General features: G+C 41.9%; 1 protein-coding gene across 1 annotated transcript; it reads left to right on the forward strand.

Annotated features, from left to right (window-relative positions):
- The first annotated feature begins 912 nt into the window (after positions 1-912).
- On the forward strand, positions 913-9947 carry LOC128685767 (uncharacterized). The gene is made up of 2 exons (XM_070080561.1): positions 913-1933; positions 9417-9947. The coding sequence occupies exons 1-2, from the start codon at positions 1115-1117 to the stop codon at positions 9753-9755; spliced, it is 1158 nt and encodes a 385-aa protein (XP_069936662.1). The 5' UTR covers positions 913-1114; the 3' UTR covers positions 9756-9947.
- Positions 9948-21348: the final 11401 nt, after the last annotated feature.

Genomic DNA, 21348 nt, shown 5'->3' on the forward strand with positions numbered 1-21348 from the left:
AGTTTATATCAGGAAGCTTTACATAAACATAGTACCTGGGGCATAGGCACCCCAATATTATATATGTACTCAAGTGGTGTTAGCCAGGATTCAGTCTTTGGGAGGTGTGGACAAATATGATCCTCTTCAGTTCGTTTTTGAGTTATCCTAGGTAATTTACACACGTTACTAGGTATAATCATTGTACTTACGTATACCTGTATCTAAATAAATTTAATCTTTTTTTTAACATGTAAAATTTCCTATACTATCGTGTCCTGTTTACTTTAAATTCACTTTGAAACGATTTCCAACTTCTGATTTGATTACAAAGTTGACCCAGGTTAAGGCCTCATTGATCTCATTAGCGTATTTCTTACAAGAGGGCGTCTTGATAATGGCGATGGGTTCTAGATCAGAGTAGCTGGAGCTAACTTTCCCTTCCTCAAATCAAGGCTGAAATAGTACAACAAATTGTGAGTACTGTAGAATCTTGGAAAACCTTGGTAGGATTGTTGTAAGGTTTCGGAAACTAGGCAGGACTGAGTTGCAGAAAATCCAGAAAGTATTATATGATTTTAAAAAATCTAGGCAAAATTATATATTTAAAGATCCTGGTAGGATTGTAAGATCTTGAAAGATCCAGACAGAATTGTATGGTTTGAAATATCCAGGAAGGATTGTATGTCTTGAAAGATCCAGGCAAGATTCTAAGATCTTGAAAGTTCCTGGCAGGATTGTAAGGTCTTGAAAGATCCTGACAAAACTTAAACGTCTTCAAAGATCCTGGCAGCATTGTAAGGTCCATGACGGGATTTAAGGTCTTCAAAGATAGAAGCAGGATTTGTAAGGCTCTAGCCATAGTAACTAGAAAGGAAAGAAAATCACAGTCCTCGGTTTGTCCTGTTTACGTCAGTGGTCTTCGTTAGGTAAAGTTCTTGTGTGGGATTGTGACTCACATCCTGGCCAGTAAGTCTTGTCTTTGTAATGCGTTACCGTCAGTCGTGCTCTCCCTTTTCAAATGGATAGTCAGGTACTGTTGCTATATCCCTAGTTAATGACAATGTCAGTCGACTGGTAGCACGTCGCAGGTTTTAGAGATTCGTATGAAAAGAGCAAAGCTATACAACTCATCATGCAGCAGATGACTTATTTGAAGATTGTCTTGTTCAGTGTAACGATGTGCTTCCCTCTTGTAAAATGTCAGTTGTCTCGTGCAAGTCAAATTAGTCAGCTCCAGAAAGAACAGCGGCAATCGCTCATTTCTAAAGGCATTAGTGATCAGAGAGCAAATCAAGATCTGTCAGTGACTGTCTGGGATAAAGGCAAACGTGAAGTCAGGAGCAAGAGAGAAAGTGAGACGAATTGCACTGTGGTTGAATCATCAAGAGAGCTGGGGCTTCACATGATTAAAGAAGTCAAATTGTCCCAGTACAAATTCTTCATAAAGCCAGAACCAGAATTTCGTAAACTTGTATTTCATATGAAGATCGATAATCTATGGAATGTGGACGATCCCTATGTCACATATGAGAACCTCGATCTTAACAACTGGGAACTGGAGAATGTCTCGCACAGCCCCTGGAAAGAAATCGAAGTGAAATATTACAGACATGTGAGATCCGGCAGAGATAAACATGGTCTACAAGTGAGTGTGGGGAAGCTGTCTAAAGCTATGAGTTCCAGTCCGTGGTGGCGGACCCACAGCTACGAGGGCTTTGTGGTCTTTATAGAAGGTCCGGCCACGATACAGTTTGATTGCTTCCCTCCAGAATATGCCATGTCGTCTTTGTCCATGCAAGCTATGCGTAATCCAGTGGTGCTTGGAAGTTTATTGGGCAGTGTGTTTCTGGTGTTGGTTGTGCTAGCTGGGGTGTTGCTCATTATGACCAGACGCAAACACAACCAACACCCAGACTATCCTCCACCTGTACCTCCATTACCCAAGTCTAGGGTAAGTTAAAATTACGTTTATTCAAGGTTAATCCAGTGAATATGATGATGTTTATTACAGACAGCATTATTAATGACGCGTTAAGTATCCGAGGAATTCTACGTGCACACACACACACACACACACACACACACACATATATATATATATATATATATATATATATATATATATATATATATATATATATATATATATATATATATATATATATACTGGTGCGTGGTCCTTGTCCGCATACTATCATGTGCTCTTCATTGGGGCAGGTGCTCATTTGTTAATGAAGGGCTCATGATCCGAGGAATTGGGGCTACTCTCATAATCCTTGGATCAGTCCTGATTGACTTCCATTCTCCTGGCGCTGCATGGCTTCTTCGGGTTTATTGCTTCCTTATAATAATAATAATAAAAATAGAGATGATTAAGTTCTCCATACAAACTGGAGTTGGTATATCCTAGCGTAAGTCTATCAGCGGCAGCATTTAGTAGCCTACTGCTATTAATCTAGTCTAGATGAGATTTTCTACTGGTTATTAACCTGGTGGAGCGTTAATGTAAACGACAATGTGGGTCTTTTAACTTGTAATGTTTAGAAAGAGGGTTGTCAGTAAGCAGTATAATTAACCCCAGATATCGCCCCCCCCCCCCAAAAAAAAAAAAAAAGCCTAGGATTTTATATTATTTCTGTTGGGATGTCCTTCCCTAGGAGGCGACCCATACAAGTTGATCATCATTTAGGTGTCTATTTACTGATAAATGGAGAGAAGCAGCAGGGGTGAGGAGGTTTGCCTAAGCGTCTCACCTCTTCTAGATATTGAACCCTGGTCACTTCGACTGAGAAGAATGGTTCTACCACTGTCATCGCAGTGCCACATGTGTAAAGTACTAATTTATAATAATGAAAATAAGTCACATTATTGGACTTTATTATAAGGATTAAACCTACATATTGTACTTTTGTTAGGGCCGTAACATCTCTGTGCCCTCAAGACCATTTAAAAAACAAAATTTTGATCCGAAGCCTAAATATCAACTTAACGATCCTTCCTATTGATACATGCCACCCAGTTTCAACTGGGGATAATCCCGAGCACGTGAAGTCCACTGTTGGAAGGACAGAGAACATGTCATATAGCCAAGCCGTGCCACATTTCCGGCACACAGGATATATACATCGAGTGTATTTCACTCAGCATATATATGCTGAGAATTTACTCTAATCCCTATTTCAGGGATTAAAGTATTCTAGTGTGATGGTGACAAAGTTACGTGTAGCCTTATTGACACTAGTAAAGTCGATAAGCTTTAACCCCCATTAACCAACAAACCAGTTTCCGACAAGGCCACCACCAACAATTTCCTGTATTTGTGTAATATATTGTAATAGATTTCCAGTAATATAACGCTATGCATAACGGTTTATCCTATGCTCTGTCCGGACACCCCACGACTGCTTTTCCCATTTCGGGTTTTCCACCTTCGGATCTAACCTTCACTACTCAACTTCTGTGTCTGATTAGATAATCCATTACCAGAGCTCTCTTCTGCCTCCTGTTGGGTGGCGAGTAACTCAGTATTCACTCGAAAATCAGGAAGTATCTGCTTCGAGTATCTGATGTAGCCGTAAAATAGGTCGCCCTATACCCGTTTTCTAATGTTCCAGTCCTGCTGGAGGTCAGTCATACTGTGGACAAAAAATACCAGTGCGTATGAGGACTTCAAATCTCAGGATATATTCAGGTGTCAAGAAAAATGTATCCGCACACTACGTTGTATCTGAGGATGTTAATAAAAAAAATAAATCTTGAGCCTGTAGTATAGTGGTGAAACAGATGACACGTCTCCACCCATTTAAGTTCATTAATTGCAGTAATTTGCAGGACGGGTTGCTCTTAGAGGCACTTTTCCTTGCCAGATTCAATTATACCAAAATACAGATTTCGTCTATAACGGTGCGTTGTACTATCCACATGGGTTTAGAGAAATTTGATGAATAATAATAATACGTGTAATATTAATCTTCCGCCGAATACAATCACTTTGTTTATCCTGGAAATATAATGCTTCTAAAGTTGCAAAGGTACTTCCATTAAGTTCAGAATTCTCTTTTATTCCGGAGATATTTTAACTTCTAAATTACTTCAGCTTTGCAAAAGTCTCAGTCACCCTTGTCTGGAATACTGCTCTCACACACCTGAATGATCTTCCCAACTCTAGATACAATTCAAATGAAATCTATTAATTTCATCAGTACACCTGATCTTATGCCAGAACTTGAAATATTATACACATCCCCTCACCTTCTTCATATATAGTTAAGTGATGCTTTCACTACAGAATCTCACGGATGTTGTGTCAGTGTTGATAATACTACAGCTAGCTAAATGGTCCATACCACAATCATTATGTGAACAAACTACGACCCGTGTCTTTCCTCACTGGCTCATTGTTACATGCAACAGGGTGTAGAACATTGTTCCATGCAGTGTGGAACAATGTTCCGTGCAACACTGGGGGAATATTGTTCCATGCAACAGTGGTTGGAATAAAGTGTTACCTACGTCTTCCTTCATATCTTGTCTCCGGCCTTCAAGAGGTGTGTGTGTGTGTGTGTGTGTGTGTGTGTGTGTGTGTTATCTAGATAACACCTGGCATCATCTCACTGTTTCCACCAGCTCAGCGTTAATGAGTAGACAACGTTCCATTTTTTCTAGTTTCTTCAATGAAACTAATAATTAAGCACCGCAGATCAATGATGAACTCGAAGATTTTAATAAAGAATGGCAATAGGGGATTTCGAGTAGTGTTGGGTTAGGGGAGGAGGGAAAGGTATTTGGGGGGGGGAGGAAGTGGTGGATGTATGAGTGAAATAAGTAAATAACATGTGAAGAATAAACATTTGTTGAAAGACATATCACTTGGTGACATATTTATTGGGATAGGGTTTAGAGAATATGGAAGCTGCGACGGAATTTAACAAATGCTGTGTACTATCGATCCCCTGTACGGGAGGAAACGTTGGATCGTGTTTCCTTAAAGACACCTACTGTCATCTTCACCTAGCAGTAAGTAGGCACCTGGGTGTTAGTCGACTGGTGTGGGTCGCATCCTGGGGATATTATTCTAATTTTCCCGAAATGTTCTGCATAACAAGGGGCTTTCTATATAGTAAGTCAGTGATGTCAGCTAGATCTATATACGTCGTACACGTACTTGTAGAAATAACGATTATTTTATATTAGTATTATTATTATCCCCTTGTAGAGACTTGTTTACATACCATTCGGAGTATTGAGCAACCCAGTATGTTAGCAACCATTACTTCACTGCTTCCTTCAAAAAACATTGCATAGTTTTTCTTTTCTCATTGTTCAAACGTTCATTCATTTCCTGTAGTTCTACGTATATCTCCTACTCTTAGTACTTTTCTTTCTCGTGCTTATTTCCTTATTTGTTTTTTACTGATATAGTTCATTTTGAGTGCTGTCTCCATCGCGGGCTCTGAGTACCTCCTCTTTTCTGCAGTTCATCACTTATGTCTGAAATGTCTCTTCATTTTGGCCAATATCAGTATGGCTACTGTTGATATGTCATCTGTCCAGTTACTTGTTATTTCTTTATTTGTCATAGAAAAATCACCTAACACGAGTCTTTGTTGTAACATGACCTAAGCAGCAGTGCCGGCACTATGTCCGGGGCGCGGCAAGACTGTCTGAGGAAGAGGGATCATGGGATGAGGGCGTTCTTAAGGGTGGCTATTTGGTTGGAAAGGCAGGAGGCTAGGAGACTTATTTTGAAGCAGCGTTAGTATTAGTTTTTCATTTGTTTTTTGGTAAGGGAGAGGGCTGCAACACCCCAAAATTTTCCCTTAGCGCCGCCCCTGATCTAAGGACACGCCTCAAGAGAGGTTCTTTGACACTGGTGAGGGGCTCTTGATCTAAGGAATTGGATCTGTGCTCCAGTTTCCTAAATTGAGGCTGAATGCCTTCCATCCCCCCACGGCACTGTATAATCCCTACGTGTTCAGCGCTCCCCATAATAGTAATAATGGTCTAAGGACACACGTGTGGATGACGTAGCCAATGGCCCTGTGGCGGGCCATGGTTGCAGCAACCAAAGGCCTAAGATAAGATAAGAGTTCGTTCGGATTTTTAACCCCGGAGGGTTAGCCACCCAGGATAACCCAAGAAAGTCAGTGCGTTAGCGAGGACTGTCTGTCTTATTTCCATTGGGATCCTTAAATCTTATCCCTCAGGATGCGGCCCACACCAGTCGACAAACACCCAGGTACCTATTTTCTTGCTAGGTGAATGGGACAGCAGGTTCAAGGAAACACGCCCAGTGTTTCCACTCTTGCCGGGGATTGAACCACGGACACTCAGTGTGTGAGGCGAGTGCTGCCTACCAGGCCACGGACTCAGAGACCATATTTTATCCCTACAAGTTTAGCGCTTCCCCGATTAAAATTCTCCCTTCTCTCTTCTATACTAGCCGTGCACTTACGTCTTGTAAGGGCTTTGCTCAGACCTTGACAACACAATTGTCTTCAAAGATTTGTTAAGTTATACCATGAATTAAAGAAAGATCCTGGACTTCATCTTACGAAGCAGACAAAGCAAATGTGATAGTAATTATGGTCAAGGTAGATTATAGGGGAAAAATGAACATGTTATTAGAAGACGAGGGTACTTAAGTACCCCTTAACTCTGCACTCTGCTCTTCCTTGGTTGCTCACCTCCACCACAACAACTCATTGGATTATTATTAATGTTATTATTACTATTCGAAGCGCTAAATCCGTGTGGGTCATACATCGCAAGGACTAAAGGCTTGAACCTCTGTGTGCTAGGCGTGACACAGTTTGTTTAATATGTTTGTTATGCACCTCATAGCCATCTTGTGGGGCGGTAGTCAAAAGATTACAGAGGTACATAATGGGTCCAGGGACTGGACCCCAAAATTTTGATAGCTGAACAAGTTACAAAGGTATTTACAAATTACAGAGGTACATAATGGGTCCAGGGACTGGGGCCCAAAGTTTTGATAGCTGAACAAGTTACAAAGGTATTTACAGATTACAGAGGTACATAATGGGTCCAGGGACTGGACCCAAAGTTTTGATAGCTGAACAAGTTACAAAGGTATTTACAGATTACAGAGGTACATGATGGGTCCAGGGACTGGACCCCAAAGTTTTGATAGCTGAACAAGTTACGAAGGTATTTACAGATTACAGAGGTACATAATGGGTCCAGGGACTGGACCCCAGAGTTTTGATAGCTGAACAAGTTACAAAGGTATTTACAGATTACAGAGGTACATAATGGGTCTAGGGACTGGACCCCAAAGTTTTGATAGCTGAACAAGTTACAAAGGTATTTACAGATTACAGAGGTACATAATGGGTCTAGGGACTGGACCCCAAAGTTTTGATAGCTGAACAAGTTACAAAGGTATTTACAGATTACAGAGTTACATAATGGGTCCAGGGACTGGACCCCAGAGTTTTGATAGCTGAACAAGTTACAAAGGTATTTACAGATTACAGAGGTACATAATGGGTCCAGGGACTGGACCCCAAAGTTTTGATAGCTGAACAAGTTACAAAGGTATTTACAGATTACAGAGGTACATAATGGGTCTAGGGACTGGACCCCAAAGTTTTGATAGCTGAACAAGTTACAAAGGTATTTACAGATTACAGAGGTACATAATGGGTCCAGGGACTGGACCCCAAAGTTTTGATAGCTGAACAAGTTACAAAGGTATTTACAGATTACAGAGGTACATAATGGGTCCAGGGACTGGACCCCAAAGTTTTGATAGCTGAACTAGGTAACTCACAAGTTACAAAGGTAATGAATATTGCAAGTAAATTTACTTACGTTTATACATGACTACAATCATCGTGACACACGCTCCTTGACTGCACACACGTAGTCAACCAAACAACTCGCTGGAGTAGACTGGGAGATAGGTGGTATTTATTCTTGAGAAATGGAAAAATTCTCCTGACAATGGTCTTAGTCATATGGTTAGTGGAACGTCATTTGGCTATGTCTTCCGCTGGCTTACCGGTCTAACCCTTGGAAATTTTATCATCATATATATCAGATGATGATATAACTGGGTTGCCAGTGTTATCACCCGCGTCGTTACCGTCATTCAGAATGTCTTCTTAACACTTCCATTCGCTTTCTTCTTGTCTGTCATTAAATCTTTTCTGTTCAACGAATATTATATCGTACGCTTGGTCTTACCAGTGACCCATTTTTGCATTTCTGTTTATTCAAACTTTTTTGAAGCTGGAACTTTGATCTCACTCTCCCATTCACACTCGCGGAAGAACACTACTAATTACAACGGCCAACTTACGCTTCAGTTCACGTTTAAAAAGCATGATTCTAGCTAGAATATTTTGGATGCTGAATTCAAATCTGAAATTAGTTTTGCTCCATCGCATACATTTTCTTTAAAATAGAACCTCACGGTAGGTAACACATTCCAAGTAGTTCTTCCACCTTAAAGAGCTAAATTTTTGAGCTTAGATTTAGATCAGCACATCAACTGGATAAACAATAAAATTTTGTTGACTAGCGCTATTTGTCCGTTTCCCTGCTTCTTAAAAGTGTATATGTGATTACTTATTAGTACTTACAGTAACAGAACTATGCTGGGGATGTCCCGTCTTCAGTATTAAATTTACAACATATATTTTTAGCTTCTTGTGGCTACAGTGCAACCTATCTTCTAGATCCCATTCCAAGAGTATTACCACTCCATGAAAAATATTTCTTAGTATCCTCTTTCACATTTATTTTCTCAGTTTACTAGTATGTCCACTTGCTCTCCCATGTAATGTTAAAAAAATTTCCTTACCTATGTTCTTATAGCTTTTTATATATCCTATGTTTTTATGTGTCTTCTCTTTTTCCTTTTATGAGCTAACGATGATAGTTTCATTGTTTCAGAACCCTCTTCACAACTCGTAATTTTTATCTCTTGAGAGCTGTTAAGTAAGTTTATTCAGGTATACACAAATACAGTTACACAGATTATCATACATAGCAGCATATGTGTAAAGTACCGAGGATAACCCAAAAAAGTCAGCGTTTTGTAGCAGTTTTCTTGTAGATAAGAAGTATCTGAATCATTTACGTAATTTGCCTTTTATTCCGTCTTCTTTTGTGTGTGACTCCCACTTTAGTCTTTCATTAAGAGCTCCATCTAAACTCTTTTAGAAATTCAAGCAAATGTAATTGGCCCATACCTTTCTTTTCTGTAGATTTCAGTGACTTAAAATAACTTACTGTCCGTATGTTAAAATCCAGTGTTACACCCGTGTTGGCATAGTTTAAAAGAATTGATATGCAAGAAATTGTTTTTCTTGAAACGATTGTATGTAGGTTTCAGTTTTGTTGTCAATATTTAGTTTTGTGTAGCACCATCAATGTGACTCATGTGAATTGTTTACTCTCCTCAGCTGCCTTGGCCAGGCCAGGCGAAGAGTGACCCCGAGCCTACCTACGAGGTATTCGACGAGGACACTCTCACACACCTTCGTCAGAAAATCGACCCTAAAACCTTCAGCTGCTACAACGCAACCTCAGGGGTCTCACCAAAGGAGCAAAACAGGGACCCCAAGGGGAGCATGCGGGACAAAATTGCTGAGGCTCGTGATGGTCACCATATGTATGTAACACCCCTCTCCCTCCTAGAAGAGAAGCAGAAGGCGTGGGAGGAGTCCAAAGGCCAACCCCAAGAGTGTCACTATGTAGAAATGCATGGAATTATCAACCTCAATTCTGACATGGAGAAATAAGGGCTCACCCGCTCAGCCTTATATAATACAACACATTATGTCTTTCCATTCAGTTAATGGGCAGTTAGACAGGTACACATGGCCTAATGAAGGAATGTTAATGTATGTTAGCTCCATCACTCGCCGGAAAAATTTAAGTGAATTTCCTGCCGTTGAAAGTCAGTGTGTGTGTGTGTGTGTGTGTGTGTGTGTACTCACCTATTTGTGGTTGCAGGGGTCGAGTCCTAGCTCCTGGCCCCGCCTCTTCACCGGTTGCTACTGGGCCCTCTCTCTCCCTGGAGTTTACCTGGAGAGAGTTCCGGGGGTCAACGCCCCCGCGGCCCGGTCTGAGACCAGGCCTCCTGGTGGATCAGAGCCTGATCAACCAGGCTGTTGCTGCTGGCTGCACGCAAACCAACATACGAGCCACAGCCCGGCTGATCCGGAACTGACTTTAGGTTCTTGTCCAGTGCCAGCTTGAAGACTGCCAGGGGTCTGTTGGTAATCCCCCTTATGTGTGCTGGGAGGCAGTTGAACAGTCTCGGGCCCCTGACACTTATTGTATGGTCTCTTAACGTGCTAGTGACACCCCTGCTTTTCATTGGGGGGATGGTGCATCGTCTGCCAAGTCTTTTGCTTTCGTAGTGGGTGATTTTCGTGTGCAAGTTCGGTACTAGTCCCTCTAGGATTTTCCAGGTGTATATAATCATGTATCTCTCCCTCCTGCGTTCCAGGGAATACAGGTTTAGGAACCTCAAGCGCTCCCAATAATTGAGGTGTTTTATCTCCGTTATGCGCGCCGTGAAAGTTCTCTGTACATTTTCTAGGTCGGCAATTTCACCTGCCTTGAAAGGTGCTGTTAGTGTGCAGCAATATTCCAGCCTAGATAGAACAAGTGACCTGAAGAGTGTCATCATGGGCTTGGCCTCCCTAGTTTTGAAGGTTCTCATTATCCATCCTGTCATTTTTCTAGCAGATGCGATTGATACAATGTTATGGTCCTTGAAGGTGAGATCCTCCGACATGATCACTCCCAGGTCTTTGACGTTGGTGTTTCGCTCTATTTTGTGGCCAGAATTTGTTTTGTACTCTGATGAAGATTTAATTTCCTCATGTTTACCATATCTGAGTAATTGAAATTTCTCATCGTTGAACTTCATATTGTTTTCTGCAGCCCACTGAAAGATTTGGTTGATGTCTGCCTGGAGCTTTGCAGTGTCTGCAATGGAAGACACTGTCATGCAGATTCGGGTGTCATCTGCAAAGGAAGACACGGTGCTGTGGCTGACATCCTTGTCTATGTCGGATATAAGGATGAGGAACAAGATGGGAGCGAGTACTGTGCCTTGTGGAACAGAGCTTTTCACCGTAGCTGCCTCGGACTTTACTCTGTTGACGACTACTCTCTGTGTTCTGTTAGTGAGGAAATTATAGATCCATCGACCGACTTTTCCTGTTATTCCTTTAGCACGCATTTTGTGCGCTATTACGCCATGGTCACACTTGTCGAAGGCTTTTGCAAAGTCTGTATATATTACATCTGCATTCTTTTTGTCTTCTAGTGCATTTAGGACCTTGTCGTAGTGGTCCAATAGTTGAGACAGACAGGAGCGACCTGTTCTAAACCCATGTTGCCCTGGGTTGTGTAACTGATGGGTTTCTAGATGCGTGGTGATCTTGCTTCTTAGGACCCTTTCAAAGATTTTTGAAAGGGTCCTAAGAAGCAAGATCCCCGCTCCATGAGCTTTATCAAACCTCGTCTTAAAACTGTGTATGGTTCCTGCCTCCACTACGTCATTTTCTAGGCTATTCCACTGCCTTACAACTCTATGACTGAAGAAATACTTCCTACTATCTCTCTGACTCATTTGTGTCTTCAACTTCCAATTGTGGCCTCTTGTTTCTGTGTCCCCTCCCTGGAACATCCTGTCTTTGTCCACCTTGTCTATTCCACGCAGTATTTTATATGTCGTTATCATGTCTCCCCTGACCCTCCTGTCCTCCAGTGTCGTCAGGCCGATTTCCCTTAATCTTTCTTCATAGGACATTCCCCTTAGCTCTGGAACTAACCTTGTCGCAAACCTTTGTACTTTCTCTAGTTTCTTGACGTGCTTTATCAAGTGCGGGTTCCAAACAGGTGCTGCATACTCCAGTATGGGCCTGACATACACGGTGTACAGTGTCTTGAATGATTCCTTACTAAGGTATCGGAAAGCTGTTCTCAGGTTTGCCAGGTGCCCATATGCTGCAGCTATGTGTGTGTGTGTGTGTGTGTGTGTGTGTGTGTGTGTGTGTGTGTGTGTGTGTGTGTGTGTGTGTGTGTGTGTGTGTGTGGCTGGACGTTGAAACGAGGTTATGCAGCAGTATGACTGTAATTAGCTTTGTTTACAGAATGTGTGAGCTAGGTCCTTAAACCCATTATGTATCTGTAATGTTCTGACTAGCAATCACGGGAAATGTATGCATGTCTACCTTGCACATGAAGTCTATGGAATAACTACAGCCCACAAGATGAGTATGGAGTAAGTGCCTACCACAGGATGGGTGACTACCGCTCATAGGATGGGTATTGGGTGACTACCAACCCGAGTATAGGTGTGGGGTGACCCACACACAGTATGGGTATGGTGTGACTACCACTCACAGGATGGTTGTAGTGACTACCTACCACAGTATGGGTATTGTGCACATAAGAACATTCTCAAACTAGCAGTAGTGTAGACGGATATCGTGACTTAGGTGAAGAACGATACACTCGAGGGCTGGTAATCCCACACCACTCCCAGCATTAGAGTACATTAATTTAGGTTGTGCATCTTGTGTTCATATGGCCAGGCAGGATGTATGCAAGTGTGTAGATATACGTGTGAACACGTACGAAAACATTTTAGAATACAGTACTTGTGCATTCATGTCATCCCTGTCTATCACTGATTTTGATATTTTTTTATATATTTATCTGCATTTGAGTGATACTGTTTTTAACATATGTAACGCTAAATACCCGAGGAAATGCGAACAAAATAAAAAAATGGCCTAACTTACTCTGTACTACGAGTGGTAGGGATTACCCAGAAAGGTGTTTTTTTAATGTAGCGTGTCAAGTTTGTGGTTTCCTGTATGACAAACTTCTGACGTTAACAAAACTGCTCAAGAAGGAGAAAGCATTGTTAAGTTCACTAACCCAAGATAACCCAACAAGGCCAATCAGTATGACACATTGTCACTGGAATTTTTTACTGTAATTCGACGCACGAGACAGTTGAGTAGCTCTTTGATGCCAGTGTAACAAGTGTTGAGACAGCTGTCTGATCTCAGTTATTGCTATCTCAAATACACTTTGAGAGAACTATTTTGAGGAGTAATATAGGATTATTAAACTTGGACGTGAAAATTGGAGGCACACTCATCAAAAAATTGTTTACATGACTCCTCAAAGAAGGCACCTTGATAATGGAGAGAGGGAGGCTCTTCATCCAGGGAATTAGATCTGTTCTCTCCTTCTTTGGATCAAACCCAACTGCCTATGGGTTTTGCGCTTCCCCTAAATATAATAATAATAATACATAATCATTATATGATTATTAATATCTATTTAATTAAAGACTTATACAACCCAGAGAATGTAATAATACTCACTGTATAATAGCTCAACGTAATTTCATTATAAAGAAGTTAGCAAAAACTTGGGTTAAAATATATTGTCCCAAATGTTTTTCCCTTTGCCCAAATGAAGGTCGTTAAGCCATTATACTGTCCAACCAATTAAGCAGCCAAAACAAATTTTTGACTCATCATCTTCAGTAAATGCATCGTACAAAATGATGATTGTTGGGGGATGGACTTTTGGATTTTGTATGAATGCTCATTCGTTTTTACTGCACCTATAATTAGTAAGTTTTAATATAGGCCTCATAAATAATTCGAAACTTTTACAATGGTTGTATGTAGTAGATTATGTAGGATTTAACCCAAGATATCTTAATGAAGTCACTGTCATTTATTCGAACTAGGATCTTATGTCATACCTAGGCAGGCACCTAAGGTCAGTATCTGACCAACCGGGCTGTGGTTCGTACGTCAGTTTGCGTGCGGCCAGCAGTAACAGCCTGGTTGATCAGATCCTGATCCACCATGAGGCCTGGATTCAGACCAGGCCTCGGGGACGTTGACCCCTGAAACCCTCTCCAGGTAGGCATTATTACCACAACTGTGTGTGTATATATATATATATATATATATATATATATATATATATATATATATATATATATATATATATATATATATATATATATACACTTCTCATATTGTATTAGTACTATGTACTAGAGTAAATAATTACGTCAGATGTTTCTTGATATAGTCTATATATTTATGAACAAATAAACATGTAAATAAATGCTTAGTTTGTTTCATATATTACTTTAGACTCTTTCCTTCTACTAGCTTCAGGCCTCTTAAAGCATTAAGCTGGACCTGGTGCTGGTGTGAAACTGAAGCATGTTAAATGTTTTGCACTCTGGTTAGAATGTTGATCTTTTCTTTCTTTCACATAAACACGTAAGATGGCACGCAACTCTCTCATAATGGTTCGTATTCATATAATGTTTTCTTTCCAATTTACGAGGCCTAGTCTAGCACTAGGCAACAGCTACGAGGATCCTCGAAATCAGTAACATATAGTCTTCTCCACTATCGACATAAAACAAATTGAAAATTGTTTTAGTGATCGGTATGTCATCTGAGGAGAATCTTGAATGAAGAAGTAAACACTTAAAGGTTTATAAATTATGCGACACATACAGTCACAGAGACAACAGTGGAATCAAATCAACAGTGAAGTGGAAGAATACGTACGTAAATAGTGTTGAATACTTTGATGCTGCAAATTCCCTAGACATGTGAAGTTCTTGTGATAGTGGGATCTAGGCCAGTTGATCCTTTATAGTAACTTTGATCACACAGTCTTACGCCGAAACACCCATGTGGATTAAGGCCTGATTAACCAGGCTGTTACTGCTGGACGTACGAACCACAGCCCGGCTGATCAGGTACTGACTTTAGGTGCTTGTCTAGCGCCTTCTTGAAGATAGTCGGGAGTTTACCTGGAGAGGGTTTCGGGGGTCAACGCCCCCGCGGCCCGGTCTGAGACCAGGCCTCATGGTGGATCAGGGCCTGATCAACCAGGCTGTTACTGCTGGCCGCACGCAAGCTGACGTACGAACCACAGCCCGACTGGTCAGATACTGACTTTAGGTGCCTGTCCAGTGCCTTCTTGAAGACAGCCAGGGGTCTATTGGTAATCCCCCTTATGTATGCTGGGAGGCAATTGAACGGTCTTGGGCCCCAGACACTTTGTTGTCGTGTACTCGTGGCGTCCCTGCTTTTCATCGGGGGAATGTTGCATCTCCTGCCGAGTCTTTTGCTTTCATATGGAGTGATTTTCGTGTGCAGGTTTGGTACCAATCCCTCCAGGACCTTCCAAGTATATATTATCATGTATCTCTCTCGCCTGCGTTCGAGGGAATACAGATCAAGGACCTTCAACCGTTCCCAGTAGTTTAGGTGCCTTATCGTACTTATGTGTGCCGTGAAGGTTCTTGGTACACTCTCCAGGTCCGCAATGTCGCCAGCCTTGAAGGGGGCCGTTAGTGTACACCAGTATTCCAGCCTAGAGAGCACAAGCGATTTGAAGAGAATCATCATGGGCTTGGCGTCCCTAGTCTTGAAGGTTTTCATTATCCATCCTATTTTTTCCTAGCGGATGAGGTAGATACATTGTTGTGGTCTTTGAAGGTGAGATCCTCTGACATTATCACTCCCAGGTCCTTCACATTACTTTTCCGCTCTATTGTATGGTTAGAATTTATGGTATACCCTGACACATTTTTAATTTCTTCAAGTTTTCCATATCTGAGTAGTTGAAATTTCTCCTCGTTGAACTTCATATTGTTTTGAGTGACCCATTCAAAGACTTGGTTGATGTCCACTTGGAGTCTCGCAGTGTCTTCGATGGAGGTCACTGCCATGGTGATCCAGGTGTCATCCGCAAAGGAAGACACGGATCTATGGCTTACATCTCTGTCTATGTCAGAAATGAGGATGAGGAATAGAATGGGAGCGAGTACTGAGCCTTGTGAAACAGCTTTTCACCATGTCTGCCTGGGACTTTACTCTGTTTACTATTACTCTTTGTTCTATTTGTCATGAAGTTGTAGATCCATCTACCAACTTTTCCCGTTATTCCTTTATCCCGCATTTTGTGTGCTATTACACCATGGTCACACTTGTCGAAAGCTTTCGCAATATTTTCAAGAATACGTCTGAAATTATCAACGAAAACTTTAAGTGGAATTAGACAACTGTAGCTAACAAACAGATGGACGGTTCTGCCATCAAGCCGTCCAGTATTTAACACTTCACTCAACTCAGGGATTTTACATATAAAAAACTAAAACGAAAGTTTTCAATTTACTTTTTTTTGCAGTTGTGTTACTTTTAAAATTCTCTACATGGCTCTAAGATGAAAAAAAAAAAAGCTGTGTTTTTAAGCCAGTCCAGTTTGATAAAAATTCCAACGATTCGAAGTTCTACAAAAAAAAAGTTATTGCATTCACATATTTGCCCACAAACACAAACTGAATGTTTATTATTCTGACCATAAGATGCAATTTTACACATACAATTTTACACGTAAATTAGTCAAATCATCTTGAATTTCACCCTCTAGGATCGTCGAATTACGAGGCATATTTTGCAAACGCTTTAAGCTCCGCCATTGAAGATTTTTGAAGATATCAAAAAACCCTAAAAAGACCAGTTGTACCCAGCATCTGGTCCTCGTTACCTCACACAGGTGTCAGAAATTTGAATCCCATCGGATGAGGGGTTCTTGAGTTATGAGCGAAATTAAGTCGAAAATTATGACCAACAAAAGAAAAAATCAAGCAACCACTAATATGATGATGGTCGTGAGTGGTGACGACACAATTTATTCTGGTTTCCGGAGATAAGTGAGGCTTGTGGTTGTGTAGGAGGACATCTTGTATAGTACCAGCCTCCAACCTTGTTTTTAATATTTAAGTGATGTATTACACTTTTTATACCTATAAATTATGAGGACAGGCATACTTACATACCTACAGGCATGCATACGGCAGGTATACGTACAAATATACGTACATATATACATAGTTATATATACATACACACATAAGAACAATCTCGAGAGTGACGTAGTGGAGGCAGGACACATACATAGCTTTAAGAAGAAGTACAATAAGGCTCTTGGAGCAGGGAGAGAGAAGACCTATTAACGAGCGGTGAAGGGGGGGAGGCAGCAGCTGTGAATCGACCCCCGCAGCCACAATAAGGAGAGTACAATTAGGCGAATACACACACACACACACCTTAATAAGGAATCGTTCAGGACCCTGTACACCGTCTACGTTAGGCCCATATTGGAGTATGCGGCACCAGTTTGGAACCCACACCGAGCCAAGCACGTAAAGAAACTAGAGAAAGTGCAAAGGTTTGCAACAAAACTAGTCCCAGAGTTAAGAGGTATGTCCTACGAGGAGAGGTTCAGGGAAATCAACCTGACGACGCTGGAGGACAGGAGAGATAGGGGGGACATGATAACGACATACAAAATACTGAGAGGAATTGACAAGGTGGACAAAGACAGGATGTTCCCGAGATGGGACACAGCAACAAGGGGACACAGTTGGAAGCTGAAGACACAGATGAATCACAAGGATGTTAGGAAGTATTTCTTCAGCCACAGAGTAGTCAGGAAGTGGAATAGTTTGGGAAGCGATGTAGTGGAGACAGGATCCATACATAGCTTTAAGCAGAGGTATGATTAAGCTCACGGTTCAGGGAGAGTGACCTAGTAGCGACCAGTGAAGAGGCGGGGCCAGGAGCTTGGACTCGACCCCTGCAACCTCAACTAGGTAAGTACAACTAGGTGAGTACACACACACACACACACACATACAGAGGGTTTTTTTGAGATGCTAAGTGATAACAAGTCCAATGACTGGTCAATGCTCCGTCATGCGCATAAAGCTAGACTCTGCCTTGTGTCGCACCACTGCCAGATGCTGTAAAAATAGCAGTTGGATCGCAATTGCGACTTTGTTTCTGCAGCGTAGAATATGCAGCTAGTTTTAAAGGCATCTTATTAAGGTGGGATGACACCGCTGATAGAGCATTGGCTTGTTATAATTATCTGACTTGCTATCAGTCCTACTGGTCCATCGTCCATGTTTTATTTATAAGAATGAGGGTACAGAAAATTTGTGAATGTATAATTATTAAATTAATTAATGTGCGATGGGTAATAACAACCAAATATCAAAGAAACTCTGACAAGTATCCACACTCCGTGAGTTCATTACCTTTGTAACTTGTGAGTTCATTACCTTTGTAACTTGTGAGTTCATTACCTTGTACCTATTGTGATGAATGGTTTGAAAAACCGACAAGTTGAAGATTGAGACACTTATGCAGCATATGGGAATCTTTATTCAGGAAACGTTTCGCCACACAGTGGCTTCATCAGTCCAATACAAAGAGGAAGGCGTAAGGAGAGGAGGAGAATGAGGTAATCAGTCCCTCAACCTGGAGTCGATGTGTTCAGTCCATCAATCTTGTAGAATGTACAGCATAGGGCCGTAGACGTGGCTTATATACTGTAGTGAGGTGACGTGAAGCAGATGGAGGCGGGGTCATAGTGGTACCATCCACTAGTCGAAGTAGGTCTTCGTCCAAAGGTTGAACAAGTGTTGAAGAATTCTTTGTAACAAGACCCCATGATGCTGCCGTGTCTGACAGTTGTGATGAATGGTTTGAAAAACCGACAAGTTGAAGATTGAGACACTTATGCAGCATATGGGAATCTTTATTCAGGAAACGTTTCGCCACACAGTGGCTTCATCAGTCCAATACAAAGAGGAAGGCGTAAGGAGAGGAGGAGAATGAGGTAATCAGTCCCTCAACCTGGAGTCGATGTGTTCAGTCCATCAATCTTGTAGAATGTACAGCATAGGGCCGTAGACGTGGCTTATATACTGTAGTGAGGTGACGTGAAGCAGATGGAGGCGGGGTCATAGTGGTACCATCCACTAGTCGAAGTAGGTCTTCGTCCAAAGGTTGAACAAGTGTTGAAGAATTCTTTGTAACAAGACCCCATGATGCTGCCGTGTCTGACAGTTGTGATGAATGGTTTGAAAAACCGACAAGTTGAAGATTGAGACACTTATGCAGCATATGGGAATCTTTATTCAGGAAACGTTTCGCCACACAGTGGCTTCATCAGTCCAATACAAAGAGGAAGGCGTAAGGAGAGGAGGAGAATGAGGTAATCAGTCCCTCAACCTGGAGTCGATGTGTTCAGTCCATCAATCTTGTAGAATGTACAGCATAGGGCCGTAGACGTGGCTTATATACTGTAGTGAGGTGACGTGCTTCACGTCACCTCACTACAGTATATAAGCCACGTCTACGGCCCTATGCTGTACGTTCTACAAGATTGATGGACTGAACACATCGACTCCAGGTTGAGGGACTGATTACCTCATTCTCCTCCTCTCCTTACGCCTTCCTCTTTGTATTGGACTGATGAAGCCACTGTGTGGCGAAACGTTTCCTGAATAAAGATTCCCATATGCTGCATAAGTGTCTCAATCTTCAACTTGTCGGTTTTTCAAACCATTCATCACAACTGTCAGACACGGCAGCATCATGGGGTCTTGTTACAAAGAATTCTTCAACACTTGTTCAACCTTTGGACGAAGACCTACTTCGACTAGTGGATGGTACCACTATGACCCCGCCTCCATCTGCTTCACGTCACCTCACTACAGTATATAAGCCACGTCTACGGCCCTATGCTGTACATTCTACAAGATTGATGGACTGAACACATCGACTCCAGGTTGAGGGACTGATTACCTCATTCTCCTCCTCTCCTTACGCCTTCCTCTTTGTATTGGACTGATGAAGCCACTGTGTGGCGAAACGTTTCCTGAATAAAGATTCCCATATGCTGAATAAGTGTCTCAATCTTCAACTTGTCGGTTTTTCAAACCATTCATCACAACTGTCAGACACGGCAGCATCATGGGGTCTTGTTACAAAGAATTCTTCAACACTTGTTCAACCTTTGGACGAAGACCTACTTCGACTAGTGGATGGTACCACTATGACCCCGCCTCCATCTGCTTCACGTCACCTCACTACAGTATATAAGCCACGTCTACGGCCCTATGCTGTACATTCTACAAGATTGATGGACTGAACACATCGACTCCAGGTTGAGGGACTGATTACCTCATTCTCCTCCTCTCCTTACGCCTTCCTCTTTGTATTGGACTGATGAAGCCACTGTGTGGCGAAACGTTTCCTGAATAAAGATTCCCATATGCTGCATAAGTGTCTCAATCTTCAACTTGTCGGTTTTTCAAACCATTCATCACAACTGTCAGACACGGCAGCATCATGGGGTCTTGTTACAAAGAATTCTTCAACACTTGTTCAACCTTTGGACGAAGACCTACTTCGACTAGTGGATGGTACCACTATGACCCCGCCTCCATCTGCTTCACGTCACCTCACTACAGTATATAAGCCACGTCTACGGCCCTATGCTGTACATTCTACAAGATTGATGGACTGAACACATCGACTCCAGGTTGAGGGACTGATTACCTCATTCTCCTCCTCTCCTTACGCCTTCCTCTTTGTATTGGACTGATGAAGCCACTGTGTGGCGAAACGTTTCCTGAATAAAGATTCCCATATGCTGCATAAGTGTCTCAATCTTCAACTTGTCGGTTTTTCAAACCATTCATCACAACTGTCAGACACGGCAGCATCATGGGGTCTTGTTACAAAGAATTCTTCAACACTTGTTCAACCTTTGGACGAAGACCTACTTCGACTAGTGGATGGTACCACTATGACCCCACCTCCATCTGCTTCACGTCACCTCACTACAGTATATAAGCCACGTCTACGGCCCTATGCTGTACATTCTACAAGATTGATGGACTGAACACATCGACTCCAGGTTGAGGGACTGATTACCTCATTCTCCTCCTCTCCTTACGCCTTCCTCTTTGTATTGGACTGATGAAGCCACTGTGTGGCGAAACGTTTCCTGAATAAAGATTCCCATATGCTGCATAAGTGTCTCAATCTTCAACTTGTCGGTTTTTCAAACCATTCATCACAACTGTCAGACACGGCAGCATCATGGGGTCTTGTTACAAAGAATTCTTCAACACTTGTTCAACCTTTGGACGAAGACCTACTTCGACTAGTGGATGGTACCACTATGACCCCGCCTCCATCTGCTTCACGTCACCTCACTACAGTATATAAGCCACGTCTACGGCCCTATGCTGTACATTCTACAAGATTGATGGACTGAACACATCGACTCCAGGTTGAGGGACTGATTACCTCATTCTCCTCCTCTCCTTACGCCTTCCTCTTTGTATTGGACTGATGAAGCCACTGTGTGGCGAAACGTTTCCTGAATAAAGATTCCCATATGCTGCATAAGTGTCTCAATCTTCACCTTGTACCTAGTTCAGCCATCAAA

This window comes from Cherax quadricarinatus, unplaced genomic scaffold, assembly GCF_038502225.1.
Source record: "Cherax quadricarinatus isolate ZL_2023a unplaced genomic scaffold, ASM3850222v1 Contig607, whole genome shotgun sequence".
In the NCBI taxonomy this organism is placed as follows: domain Eukaryota; kingdom Metazoa; phylum Arthropoda; class Malacostraca; order Decapoda; family Parastacidae; genus Cherax; species Cherax quadricarinatus.